General features: G+C 33.8%; 1 protein-coding gene across 1 annotated transcript; it reads right to left on the bottom strand.

Moving 5' to 3' along the window:
• Positions 1 to 1,786: 1,786 nt before the first annotated feature.
• LOC140062296 (cell adhesion molecule 2-like) lies at positions 1,787 to 5,494 on the bottom strand. The gene has a single exon (XM_072108453.1). The coding sequence runs from the start codon at positions 5,087 to 5,089 to the stop codon at positions 3,260 to 3,262; it is 1,830 nt and encodes a 609-aa protein (XP_071964554.1). The 5' UTR covers positions 5,090 to 5,494; the 3' UTR covers positions 1,787 to 3,259.
• Positions 5,495 to 15,124: the final 9,630 nt, after the last annotated feature.

The raw sequence follows: 15,124 nt of genomic DNA, 5'->3' as shown, positions 1-15,124 counted from the left end.
CTCCGGTTTCCTAAAATGATAATAGTTCATAGTTAAATAGGGCTAGAACAATATTATGCAAATTGAACCCTTGAAATGTATTTCTGTTAAAGGGTAACTTACTTAACCTTTTTGATGAATCCAATTTTTGAAAGCGTAAAACCATATTGCATGTTATCGTTTAAAAATGAACCATTATACACCACCACATCGAAATCAGTTTTAAAATTTACAACTGTCTGCCAGTTTATAGATTTATGCTTATGTTTACGATAATAATCAAAGGTAGGACATTTAGGTAGTAGGCCATAACAAAAAGTATTAAAAAAACGCATTGCCGATGACCAAAAGATGTTATTGGTGATACCGACTACAGGTTCAAATTATGTTTCATTTTCGCTTTAATCATTTTGTTATAGAAGGAGACTAAACTTGCCTAATTCATTAATACTTAAATAATAAAAGGGCTACTTCGAAATAAACGCCAATATATATCAATTAATTACCATGTTAGTTTGTTTAAATAAACAATAAAATTTGTCAAAATAATAGGAGCTACAAATATAATGGTTTTACGACTCTACAGCTCATATGTCGGTTGGTCGGTCGGTTGGTCGGTAATCATTAACTTGAGCACGTGACTGCAGCCATGTATATGGCCTTTTTATTATAGGCCTACTCATAATTATTATTAATAACTATACTTACTATATTATTTAAAACTAGGGTGAATAAGATTTATGAATTAGAAGTTTTTAATACCACTGCTATCACCTGTGGTATAAAACAACATACTTAGACCATTTAAGAAAATGTTTTAATTCAGTAAATATTTAGTGTTTCGAGAGCAGAGACCAGAGGCCCCATAAACTCCTCAGCTGTACGTCACAATGGGTTGTGGGAGGCGGGGAGGGGGGGGGGGTGGTGTCTCTGTTAAACAAGAATTTTTTATTGTGCTATTAGGCATAGATGGTCACAGTACTGTACTTAAATAGACATCCAACATTCATATCACAATATACTTACAAACGGATTTTTGTGACCTCGGAAGGAAGTTTAGCACAGTCTGTGTACTGTATTAGTCCTAGTATCTCGTGAAATTACAATTTGACTTTTAGTAATATTATTTTAATGTGAAGAATAGCCTTTAAACTTATCTGACAGGAAGGACGCGGGAAAGGATTGACGTACGTATGGACAGTTATATAACAATGCTACCTTGATTTTAAATCATTTAAAATATCTGTAGTTATCTGGTATCATAATAAATGCTATTCATTATGAAAATACCTCCTTGGAGTTCACATATTCTAAAATTATTCTGTTGCCTAGTGCATCGAAAATCGGCTTCAGGACACACTTTCAAAATTAAAAAAAGACATATTCATCTCGTTTGTTTCTCAAAATAGTGTCCCGTGTGTTCGGATTTTTTTAATTAGTGGAGTTATAGTACGGTTTATTTAGGGTCATTTTGAATGATTGATATATCGTCTGAGTTACAGTTCATCTTGTTATCGTAGGCTGTTAGCCTAAACCTCTTCTACTCCCCTTTTCTGATTCTTTAGAATTTCAATATTCCCACGACTAACAATCGATGTATTGAGTCATGAACTGAGCCCTCCAGGGGAATACTGTGACACTAAGCAGGCCATTGATGTAACACTATTAATATTATTTCAATTATTTATAATTAACAAAACATGTTTACAATATAACGTGATCAGGTTATGAATAATACAATTAATTAATAAAAATGCATTAACAATAACAACTATTGTATTTGTACATTCATTTACAGCATATAATGTCGATCATACATAATTATAAGTACATGATACAACAACAATTATTGCGTTACAAATAACAATTAACGCGTTACAAACAGTTTATATAATTTATAACAATATTTTTAAGTATAATCATTTTAAATGAGTTGCGTTTAACGCATAAATCATCTAATAACAAATTACATAAATCACAATCATATCTTTGGCTGTGTTATAATATGGTAGGCCTATTAGTACGTACAATTGGGAGATCAATGCTTCGAGACATTCATACATGATTATAAGTAGGGCCTACATGATACAACAATTATTGCGTTACAAACAACAATTAACGCGTTACAAAAAGTTATATGTAATATATGACAATATTTTAAGTATAATCATTTTAAATAGTTAGACATTCATACGTTCATACAACTGCAACAATGGAACAACATAATATGTAAATTGTGCATATACAATTGGGGAGATTTAATCACATTTGTTATGTAAAAACAACGCCGCATTCCTAATTCAAAATACTCATCTAACCGGTGAATATAAGATTGTTTATATGTTAGTTAATATAAAAAAATAGACAATAATAGTAAGATTTGGTAATATAGGTTAAAGGTGTTTGGTGTATCACATCCTATCTTAGTAAAGCGTGGTTCCCACTAGCGACGCAACGCAAGGACGTAACGCAACGCAAGTGAATTGACCAATCACAAGCGATGGCTTATTCGCTTGTGATTGCTAACTGTCTATAACTTCGCTTGTCATTGGTTAAAACGCTTGCGTTGCGTTTACGTCCTTGCGTTACGTTCTAGTGGGAACCAAGCTTTATAGTTAATGAAGGCAATTTAACAATTACAGTAATCTTGTACGAATAATTATACTTGGTTCCCACTATTGGACGCAACGCAACGTAAAGCTTGGTTCCCACTAGAACGCAACGCAAGGACGTAAGCTGCAATGCAAACGAATTGACCAATCACAAGGAACGGTTCGCATAATCCATCGCTTGGATTGGTCAATCCGCTTGCGTTGCGGCTTACGTCCTTGCGTTGCGTTCTAGTGGGAACCAAGCTTTAGCGATAATAATTCATCGCATGTGATTGGTCAACACATTTGGGTTGTACATACGTCATTGCATTGCGTCCAAGTGGGGATCAATATTAATGCAATATGGCTACTTAACAAAGCTCTGTCTACACTATCAAACTAGTTTGACAAAAAGTGTGATCTGCCAAATATGATATACTAAACTAGTGATATGACATTATCATTATTATATGGGCATATTTGTTGCCACATGAAGTTTCATATTGTAAACAGTGCTTTACTCGTTTTTTGTCTACACAGAGGTTATGTACGTATAACATGAAATTAATACGTACTTAATAAATACTCAATCGTAAAATAGTTTTAAGTAGGCCTACTAAAAACAGTATTTATATCTGTAAACCTTGAGCGTAATTTTCACGGAAACTTTTTGAGATAATTCACTTTTCTTATGTTTGATCGAGACATTCTATCGACTGTTGATATATAATTGATCGAGTTTTTGTTTCCATATCAACATAATCCTGTACCCCAATGTCACAACTACTCTCTAATAAATTATCGGTTGAATCTGCTTTAGAATGCGAAATATAAAGTTGTTTAGGACAAACATAGCCTTTACTATCAAGAGTATCTGATTTTCGAAGACCTTGCGATTTGACGGCAGTTGGAATCTCGTACGTACCATCAAAAGCATTGGTTTCTCCAATGTCTGCATTATGGGTATTGTTGTTAATCGGAGACAGCACCGAAGCCGGAGTGTCATATCGTCTCTGTGGAGGAACACGGCCAACGATACCGTTACCATCACGACCTAGCGTTTCATAATCGTTAATATCTTCATCATCAAGTGAATCATTCTTTGACACTACTACTTCATAGTGCTGCAGTCCAGTGCTTGTTAAATTATCCACTATTGGCCCTCCGTTTGTATATCCGGATATTTGGGACACAACTGCCGGGTTCGTTGTATTCTCGATCAGGTTTTGATAAACAGACGGTAACTTTCCCTCGATTCCGAGGGTTTTGTATTTACTGGGATCGGGATCTGTGACAGTCGGTGCTGGGCCATATTCATTAGTCATCGAATACACAGAGCCGTTGCCTCGCAACTGAGACATATTCATTTCATTGGCTTTTTTCCGTTTCTCACACAAGCGAACGGTTATGAATAGAACAGTTGCAACAATTAGGAACGCTAAAACTACACCAAAAAATGTTCCTAAAATTTCTTTTGTGTTGTTTCCGTCTTCGTTGACATAATCTTTCTCTTCTAAATCTGTAGTGAATGCGCCTGTCTGTATTATAGTCGTTGCCAAAGTAGTCTTTGGTATATAGCCCTTAATTACAAATAATATCCCAGTGTCCGAGCCGATCAAACCGTTTGGTGTTGAGGCCCGACACGTGACAACCGTGTTATCGTCCATAAGCGTTGCGTTCCTAATTATGAGAACAATTGAGTTTTGTCTTAGTACGAAACGGTTGTGCATTCCGTTAACTACCAATGTGTTGTTAACTAACCATGTTATTTTGTTGATACGTGGTATTCCCTCTGCGTCACATCGGAATGAAGCATCTTGTCCGACGTCCACGGTCAGAGCGTCAGGATTTACAATAACAACAGGTAAAATCTTCAACGGAATAATGCTACAAGTTCTTTGTGCGTTTATCGTTTCATGAGTAAGTTTGCAAACAAATTTCCTTCCATTGTCACCCGGTTGCAGAACCGTCATAATTTCGTTAGGGGATATTCGAGATGTACCGATCATACCTTGATCACCTCGGAACCAACGCAACGAGGCTGGAGGACGACCACCTGATGATTGACATATCAGACTAACAGAATCCCCAGGCCGTAGCATTGACGATGGGCGCTTTGAGCACTTTGGGTTTCCCATAGCCGGAGTCACCAGTACAACAATAACAGCTCGTGCATAAGTAAACATACCATTCTTAAAGAATCCGCATCTATACTCCCCTTCGTCTGTCACTTGAATATTGGTAATTTGAAGAGAGTACTCACCCGTGTTTCCAATTATTTGATACCGTGGCATTTGTGTGTAGAGATTCTCATTGTTAGATATATATTTTTCTGTTTCTGGTCTATACCAGTAAACGGTATTACCACTACCTTTATTCGAAAAAGAACACCGTAGTGTAACTGACATACCGACAAGTACACGCTTATTTGAAGGCCTTATTAGAAAATCGATTCCATTTGCTAGCTGAAGAAACACTGATAGAGTCAATAATATTGCTTTATACATCATCTTGATCATCAGAAAAAGATAGTCAAACGTGATACAGCTAGTTCCACCACCAATTGTTGAATTACTGCACAGGTAGCGAATAAGTATAACAGTAGGAACAATTAAATGACGTCACTTCTAGATAAACCAAATAAGGTTGGTGGATCTGATATTGAAGTCCAAACGCAGTTTTATAATATTATTTCCTTTAGAATAGAATAATGGTTGTCACGGACGCTTTGCATATTCGTGAAGCTAGCGATGATGCTGATTTTACACAGACAGGCCGACCGGTAAAACAAGATTTAAGTCAGATTCGTATGTTGAGTCATCGTAAACAAGGCTTTTTATTCTCATAACTTTAACAGTTGAATCACCCCTTTAATCATGTTATTTTGTTCGTATCTGTACAGGTACCATGTGACATGTATTACAAATGCGTCGTCATAATATAGAGACCAGTTGAGCCCAATCTGGTTTAGGCCAATATAAAATAGTATGATTAAACAAATTACGTATTATTCTGTAACTTAATACAGTTAAGACTATATAATAACTAAAGTGAATGCATCCATATGTTCCTATGGGAAATACATTTACATGAATAATATTTCACATCCGATGTCAGTTTTCTTGATAGCCTTTTGAGAGGTTAACTTGCCTTAACGCTATTTTTTCCCATGAGATGGATCGGCACCAAATACAAAGCTCATACTTGTTTTTGTTTGTCCAGGGCGAGATGCGTGATTTCTGGAACTGTGTATGAGAATTAGGGATGGTTAAGAATCAAGAACGTTTTATTTTAACAAAACAAAATAAACATATTGATATTACAAGCATTTGTGAATGGATGATGAGGAAAATGGTTCAAGTTAAAGTTAAATGTCAAGTTCTTCCCGGATGACGACCCCCCCCCCCCCCCGCCCCTTAAGACTTACAAATGTAGCTGAACCCAAGGCTAATACAGTATACAGTTTTACTTCAGTTGTTCCAAAACAAACAAACTTCTAGATACTTTAATAGACTTTAACAGCATTTAGCTTAGCTATATCAGTATTCGTATTAGGACTGATTAAATATGGTACCACTATTTATATTCTTATGCAGGATAAATGGGGTGATCATAATGATCTCATCAAATAACTTAAAGAAGATTAAATTGGCTTGAAGATGAAATTCAAATGACATCATCATCTTTAGTAAGAAGCTGTAACAATTTCCTTATATGGAATATCAAACAGGTGTCTCCGACAACTTGAGTTATGAGCTGTATCCTAGATTACAGTTACTAAAAACCTGGTTACTGAACTTTATTAGTCTAGTCTACAACCAATATAATATATTATTAACATAATATAGTATAATACTATAGTAAACTGATGATAAAGATATAATAGCATAATGTATCTTCCGACACCTATGTACATTCCAGTGTTTGTTTTGACAATAACTACCACCAGTAGGATATGATTGCAATTATCAATGAAACATTCTCCATAACCATGAATGTCAGGTACGGTAGTATTATTACCAAGGAAGAGTATTATATGTTATTAACGCTTCCCTGGTATTACAAACCAGATATTAATATTAGTGTAAAGTTACAATCATATTAAAGTTAAGTATGATCATGATGCACATGATTTATCTTGCCTTGATCTAATCTTATCATTGTGGTCTTGGTTGCTTTATTATTAACGATGATTTTAGGAATTGTTTAATAGTATCACTGGTGTTCCGGTATAATATAGTCATTGAAGTGGTTAATAATACCAATACAATATACTGTGTAATAACTATGTGCTGATTATTCTGTGTGTTAACCACCCAACCAACATTACCACTATTACACCTCACGAATGTGTAATACATTTAATTCCTACAATTTTAAGAAGTCATTCATTGTTTGCTAGTTTGTCATTTTTTTTTCTGTCTTTATATTATGTCATAATAATATTTCCGTTCATAACCTTAGTGTCATCTTCTAACGAGGTTTTTTTTTATAGCAACCTGTTTAGTAACTAATTAGAATTATGCTACGTCACCAATTGATGTGCTTGCAATACTTTAGTTAATTCCATACCACCGTCTTTCACCAGTAATCTCATAATGCTTCCGTTTAGTACTTTTGTGCCATGCGGGTATTCCAACGCGTAGGAAGCATAATTAACACGTATTCATTATTTCCAATTGCAACCTGTATAGTGGGCTATTCCACACTGTTTGTCACCATTTAATGTACAGTAATACTTCCGTTTATTACCTTAGTGCCATGCAGGTATTCCGCCGCAGGAAATAATACAACATGGATTGGGATACTTCATTTATTCATCCCATTTTTATATAGTAACCTATTATATGCCTGGTAGGCCGAGTCGTGTTGCCCTTTGTCACCATCTTAATATACTGTTATCAGCACTTCTGTTGATAACGTCAGTGCCATGCGGATCTTCCAACGAATAAGTCTACCATAGGAAGCAGGCTGTGAGGCAATGTGCTGTTAATACTTTCATTTGTATTTTGCACACTAATTCTGCAGCTATCACTAGGTAGACATTAACTGACTATTGCCAGTCATCTAGATACGAATCTAAACTACGCCACCTTTTATTTTGTCTGTCTACGATCAACCATCTTGATGTGCATGTATGTTTATGCTAATGGACCTAAATTGTTTCTGTTACAGTGTCAATGTTGGGATCTTTTAGGCAGACTTAATTTTATATTCGGCTTTAAATCACCGTACGTAAAAGGACAATTAAATATAGTCATTATGGTGATGTCGGAATAGAGAAAAGTAATATATACATATATATATATATATATATATAATATATATATATATATATATATATATATATACATATATCTATATATATATATATATATATAAAGGAAAAATGAAACTTTGAGCTGATAATAAAATAATAAAAAATACATAATTAATTTAAATGAAATGGACCTACCTACTTACTTTGATGAAGTTCTTATATACGTTGACTTTATTTACTTATAAAACCATATCGCCCTCTCTAGTTATTTGTGTGTTGGTAGGTGGCGCTGTTGATTCATTTCATGATTTTCTTGATGAATACGCTATTCTCTTGTGCTTTTTTTTTATTATAATTATTAGAACATATAAATCAGTTTCTGAACATATTCATGGCCATTGTTTTGAAAACACGTCTTCCGTGGTGTTTGTTATACAGTAATGAGTTTATATTGCCTTCATTTAATGTTCTATGATACCATCCGATGACAGGCCTATGAAATAACATTAATTTAAACGAAGTCAACTAACCAACAGTAAGACCATTGATCTAGGGAACTGGATGTATATTCCTATCTCTAATAAATACATCTCATTATAACAACTACCTGTATTATTACAGTTTACAGGCGGGAGGACTAATTCTAATACGATACAGGGTTTTTTGTTTAAAGTCTGGTTTACAGAAAGACCATTATTAGAGCAATAGAGACGTTTGAGTCATAGATAGTGCGGAAACCTGTATCGGAACGACCACGGTCTTATTCATGTCCTGTTAAAACACAACGTAGCCATAATGAATATAGGTATTTTCATCGTAACAGAGTTCATGAGACCATGCCAGGGACTGAAATTATTCGAAATAATAATAATAATAATAATAGTAATAAAAGAAATTCACATCACCATATCGAAAGTCATTAAATTACTACCTATTTATTTGTAAGAATTTAAAGTAAGTGTTTTATGTAAACAGCAGTTCAATAGTAGACTAATATTACACAAATAACTAATTTTTATGATTGGGATGAAATGACAGGCATTTATTTAGGTGTTATATAAAACAATATAATATATATGTAATAATAATAATAACACTAATAATAATAATAATAATAATAATAACAGGATTTTTATAGCGCACATACCACCCAAGACTGCTAAAGGCGCATTTAAAAATGTAGGTAATTGTTTTATGAGGTTAAAACGAATTCTGCCAAGTTGTGTGCGAATTAATATACTGTATTGTTTCAGCAAAACATTATCAGTACAAGGTATCGTTCTCACTACTAGAGTTCTTTATATCCCATCATGATACTCATTGTTTTAAATTCCCCTTTTTTCAGTAAATTCATCTACTTCCGTATATTATATTTAATTGCCAGTTTGATTATCCTAGTATTCGCTTTGATATAAAGTGAGAGAAAATGTAGAGCTAGGCTATTCTTTTCAACCAAAGCTAGCATACATTTGTATTATTGCTGCGTTAAATAATTTCAGGTTCATCGAATTTTAGCATCCTGTTTGGGACAGCCGAATTAGATTCAATAGCGTCATTTCCTTTAAAATCATACACACACAATCTTCGTCAAAATGGATCTTTGCCAATTTTAAAAGATTAAAAGAGTAAATGTTTCATAATTGTCATATAACATTAAAAGGTCTAATAAAGTTAATAAGTAATCATGTAATTAAATGTATATATCTAAAATGAAATTTTAAATTACTCAACTTATTCATAATGATGAATAAAAAATGAATAATTATGTTAACCTTTCGGTTTGCTAATCCATTTAGACAAACTGTGTGTGTTTTTTTTTAAATTCTGCTGTAACTGTTTAAAATGGTGACATGTTTTATTTAACAACAAAAAAGAAGTCAGCGGTCCACATCCAGCTTTTCCAATAATTTTGAAAATATATCTTTTTAAGAAACCTAAAATTGGGTTGACGAGCTCATTTGAGGTAAATCATTCCTTGTAATTGTTCGTTTTTATGTTTGTTTCCCATTATTTTTTTAAAATCTGAAGCTACAGTACTATAACGTGATGAACACACACTTACACATAAAACAACATTGTATTTGCTTTATTTATATATCAATATTTTTACAGTTTCAAGTGAGTGCCCGCACCAATGCAAGACCCGCCTGCATGCATCGTGTACATATATAATGTTTTGTTTTCTTTTCCACAAGTTTAAAACTTTTGTTGTTCTTGCTTGCATTTTCTTTTTCCATTCTGTATCTTTATTGTTTGTACAGTATATTAAATGAACTGGAATAACGTTACTACTGCTACTTACTTATTTACATAACCACAATGTACATTTCAAATGTACTCTAATATAATACCATCATGTTTACTGGCAACAATAAACATCGGCTGCTAATTTTGTTTTACTTAATAGCACAAATGGTGATAATATACATATATTTTCAGATTTTAACGAAGTCATTTCCAGAATACTTCGACTTTAAAAACAAATCTTTTCATTTTCCATATTTAAAATAATTTAATAAAGAAAATTAATATTCATAACCGGAAAATCCCGTTACGAAGGAAGGGAAGTTGTGTGTTTATCGCGTATTCTAATTTTAACATTTCCCTTAAGGTGGTATACTTGTCTGAATGCTGTCTTGTTAGTATTATAGTATTAACGAAATTACATTTTTTAAATATTAAGCCTATGGGATAATTTGATTAAAAATCAGTAATGACAAAAAATGTAAGGTCAAATAGTGGGTTCAAAAAAGTGAAAGAAGTGTATACCAAAAGCATAATGCTTTCTTGAAATAGAAAATAATATTTTTGATTTCACATAAATTTTCTAAATTATAATTCGTTTCGAATAAACTACCGTAAATAATATAATAGGGGAAGGGTGACATCAATCTCGCTCTTCTCTTTTCTAATAATGTTTGATGTTCATGGCGAATAAACAAAATCGAAGACGTTTAGCAACAACGTCGATATATTTTCAACTTTACTTCATTTTGGAAAGAGCAGTGTACTGCAAAATTAATTTAGTCATATTAGTAATTCAGTCTCCTATCATTTATTAAAGAGCCCAACTTTTCGAACTGACGTAAAATAGTTGGCCATCGCGCGTCAGGGATGCTCGTCGCATGGCGGCTTCAATTATTTCATTGATGTCCGCATCATCAAGAAAATCAGAATTTGGACGCAAAGCTTCATAGAAGTCATTCATGTCAGCTGTTTTATTATCACGACTTTGCTGAGATTCTAGAGAGACATCATCGTAATCAATAATATCAGGAAGATATTCTCCAGAAAAGTCATAATAAGAACTTCCAGCATCATCCGGATGATTTATCTGTTCATACGACAAACTCGCTTCTTCGTTTATTGCTACTAAACTCTGTCCTCGTTTATATGCCTCACTTGGAACTCTTTCAAGACGGCATGACGCACTATTCCTGGGTTTCTCTTCTATTTGAGTTGATGATTGCATAGTGTTGTTAATGCCACCTGATGCTGAAGAAATGCTAAACACCGACGTTTTACTTCGATGCCTCGTACTAGTCTGTGCCTGTTTATCAATACGACCTCTTCTTAATAGTGAAGGCCCATATCTTTCATTCTCCTTTTTATTAGATAATTTAACATAGACTATATATGTCATAATTGTACCCGTACCAAATAATAATCCAGCTATTCCAAGCCCTATTAGTACTACGAGGCTACTAACTTGTTTAGTATTCGAATGGTCCGTGGGCATGGGTGGTATGTATCCGCCTCCTCCATTTGGTACTGCATGGAGCGCTGTTGGTTCAAGATCATAAACTACTCGTACAACTCCTGTCGTGTTAGCTGTCAATCCATTTTGTGTTGATACTATACATCGAACAATGACGTTATGATCCCGCCAAAAAACTTCGTCTATGTACAACTCTCGGCCTACTTTTCTTATTCTACCTGTCGTCGATGTTATTAACTGGTCACCAAAATACCACTTGTAACTTTCAATCCGAGGGACACCATCACCCTTGCATCTAAACATGGCCGTTTCTTCAACTTCCACCAAATTAGTAACAGGTTTAATACTTACTGTTGGTTGGATATTTAGTGGTTGCAGGCTGCAGCTGCGTGGGCGATCCATTGCGCGACTACGCGCAGTGCAAGTGAATACAGCGCCGTTATCAGGTGGTTCTAGTAAATGGGTTATGGTTGACTTTCTAGTTGCGATTTGTTGCATTTGACGTCCTCCGGAAGACCATTGCAATTCAGCTGGCGGATTACCACCACTGGAAGTGCATGTTAAGCGGACTTCTTCTCCAACATGAAGATGTGATGATGGGATATCCATCGTGCAGGAAGGGGAACCGACCTCAGGCGCTGACAGTACCGTAACAGAACCTGTGCCAGCGATAGAGCGAATAAACCTCAGTAAATATTGACATTGTGTTTCACGTCTTGAAATAGGTATCAGTCCAAATCCTTTATTAATTCCGTTCCACATGAACATAAAACGACTCCATGTTGTATCCTTAAGTGATAAATTAACTTGTCCCTGCTTTCCTAGCAACATCTTTAGTGTGGTGATTTCAGGTGCTCGACAGTAAAGCAAAACATTCTTTCCATGCGTGACTGTCAAATCCTGGCCTCCCAATTTGATAAAGACAGTACATTCTGCTAAAAATATAAAATTAACGGCAACTATTCCGATAACGGTCCTTACTGTCACCATTGTTGATATTTCTCAATCAATCAGACAATTCATTAAAAAAACTATCTGCAATTAACCTCGTTCATGATTTAAAATTTTTGTTTTTCTACTAAAAAGTTTACGCACAAAGAAAATACTAATAAATACTGCATTATTTAAAGAAATAATGTATTCAAAGAAACTGCACTGTTCGTGCCTAAGCTTGTGTAAATGCAAGTTTTCCTGTGAATATGTAATTTGTGAGGCAAGACGTTTATTCACGTTTGATATATTTCCTGCGTAGAGGGAGAGAGTTAAGGGCTGTGTTAACCTGACAGCCTGATGGACCGGCACACGCCGCTGAGTCATAACATGATAAATAAACTATATACAGTATAATAAAAGTAAATCTGAGTAGGCCCGTAACTCATTTTCAGATACTTTCATAATTACAATATAATAACAACAATACATCAAATGAATAATGTTACAAGGATTGCAAAATAACTTTATTATACATTCCAGAATGTAAATTTCATTGGTATTATATTGTTCAATCTGAAAATAAAACATAATTCTAATTTCGATTTCTTAAACATACAAAACAAACAAACAAAAAATGAGACAATACCTCTCCTTAGTTTTGTTCAGAATATAGGCCTAACACATTTATAATTACTTTTTAATTGTACACTTTCAACAATAAAACACAAATTTCAAATTATGGTCTATCTTTTAATAAGGTGCAGCATCTTCTAATTCCCACAAACTATTTATATCTAAATGGTATCAATACCATGTCGGTTGTATACCAATGTTTTTAATAGAATGACGGCAACTATCGGCTAATTAGGCCTATAATCACACATTTAAGGTACAGAGGTAGCAGAAAACTGGTATTGCATATCCCAGTAAATATGACGGCATGGTAAGCAAATGCGAATATAAATGGTACATTTTAACTGAACATTATAACGCGTAAGCATAAGCGGCCGTTTTATTTAAAACCCGATTTTAAACAAAAGAAAGAAAAAAAAAACTACAACAACATATTTTAGACAGCTTTGCTAACGTGCTCATTAATAAAGATAATAATGTGGCTTTATAATAGAATCAGTTAAAAAAGTTTTCAAACCAACCTTAATATAAGAAATAAACATTATTTGTTTATTTATTTCAGACTAACAGCACAGTACTGTAAACTATTTAAATATTTATATTGTAATATAAAACTCCCGCACCCACCACGAGAAAGTGAATTCTGTACTGTTTCGTATTTAGGCATGGCGTGTTAAAGATGTATTGTCACTTTGACTAATTCAAAAAAAAATTTTTTTAACTATTTCGAAAAAAAGTGGGTCATTTTGAAGTATCATAATAGTTATTAACTTTCACCAAAAATTAGTCGAAAAAAAACTTAATTTAAAGATGTATTGTCCCCCTGAAAAAAATTTTGTTTTCAATATTTTTGTTGAATAGGCCATTTTAATTGCACATAAAAGTTATTCACTTTGACCTCAATTTGGATTGAAAAAAATAATTTTTTTACACGGGAAAATCGCAATTTAATGCAAAAATTAACCAACCGGAAGCTATTTGTCTGGAAGACAAATGTGTTCCGGTTTAATTTAACCCTTGACCTGAGTTAGCTCATAAATATTCATATTGTATGGATATATACATCGTGTGGATGATGATGTTTTCCAAATCAACAGCCAACAACGATAGCAATGCATGCGTGCGAGAGAGTCGAGTAGTGATGCGAGACGAATCTTGAAGAAAACACGGAAACTATATTTATTTATTTATTTATTTATTTCGGTATATGAAACATTACAAAAAGCAGAACAAGTCTGAAATTATTGTAGCACATTATATAAAAAAATTACATTACAGATAAAAAATACAAAACAATTTACAATATGCATAAGAAAAATAAATATACTGTACATTATCATTAAAATTTATCTAGTATTTTAAAAATATTTATCAAGGTTTTAATTTATTTTAAGCAATAAATACAATAGTATTAATTTAAATGAATTTATTTATTTTCTTATAAAAATCCTATATAAAAAAATTATTTCGAGTTAAGCAGATTAACAATATACGGTACAGCAGACCGTTTATATCTGTCGGTTTTGCATTTAGGCACTTCCAGATTTCCACCATTGGATCTAAGGTTTAATTTTCGCTTGCGGCAAGGAGGGAGCATATCCCTGTGCAAAGTCGATTTTATGAGACCCTGACCAAAGGAAAGCACCAGACTTTCCCTCTTTGCCGCAAGCGAAAGGAGTTGCGTCTCCTCTAAAGCTAAATCGTACGATATATAATTTTTTCCCAGGATAGTTCTTAGAGCTCTTTTTTGAACAGCTTCAATTTTATGTGCTAATTTTTTAGTAATTGCACCATGCCACACAGGGCATGCATACTCAAGAATAGGTCTAATATAGCAACAGAACACCTTGATCAGGTCATTCACAGACGCGTGAGACCTCCTCATCACAAATAAAGCAAACATCTTTCGAGATGCCTTAGAGACTATGTCTGTGACATGCATGTCCCATTTCATATTATCTTGAATAGTAACCCCTAACAATTTGAGGTTGCCAACACATTCAAGGATAG

The sequence above is a fragment of the Antedon mediterranea genome, chromosome 11 (assembly GCF_964355755.1).
Source record: "Antedon mediterranea chromosome 11, ecAntMedi1.1, whole genome shotgun sequence".
Lineage (NCBI taxonomy): Eukaryota > Metazoa > Echinodermata > Crinoidea > Comatulida > Antedonidae > Antedon > Antedon mediterranea.
Note: the sequence above shows the minus strand (reverse complement) of the source record. Positions and strands in the feature narration are given on the sequence as shown.

Bases quoted from the DNA above. Each gene is read 5' to 3' on its own strand.
- LOC140062296 (XM_072108453.1), bottom strand. From the start codon at position 5,089: ATGATCAAGATGATGTATAAAGCAATATTATTGACTCTATCAGTGTTT.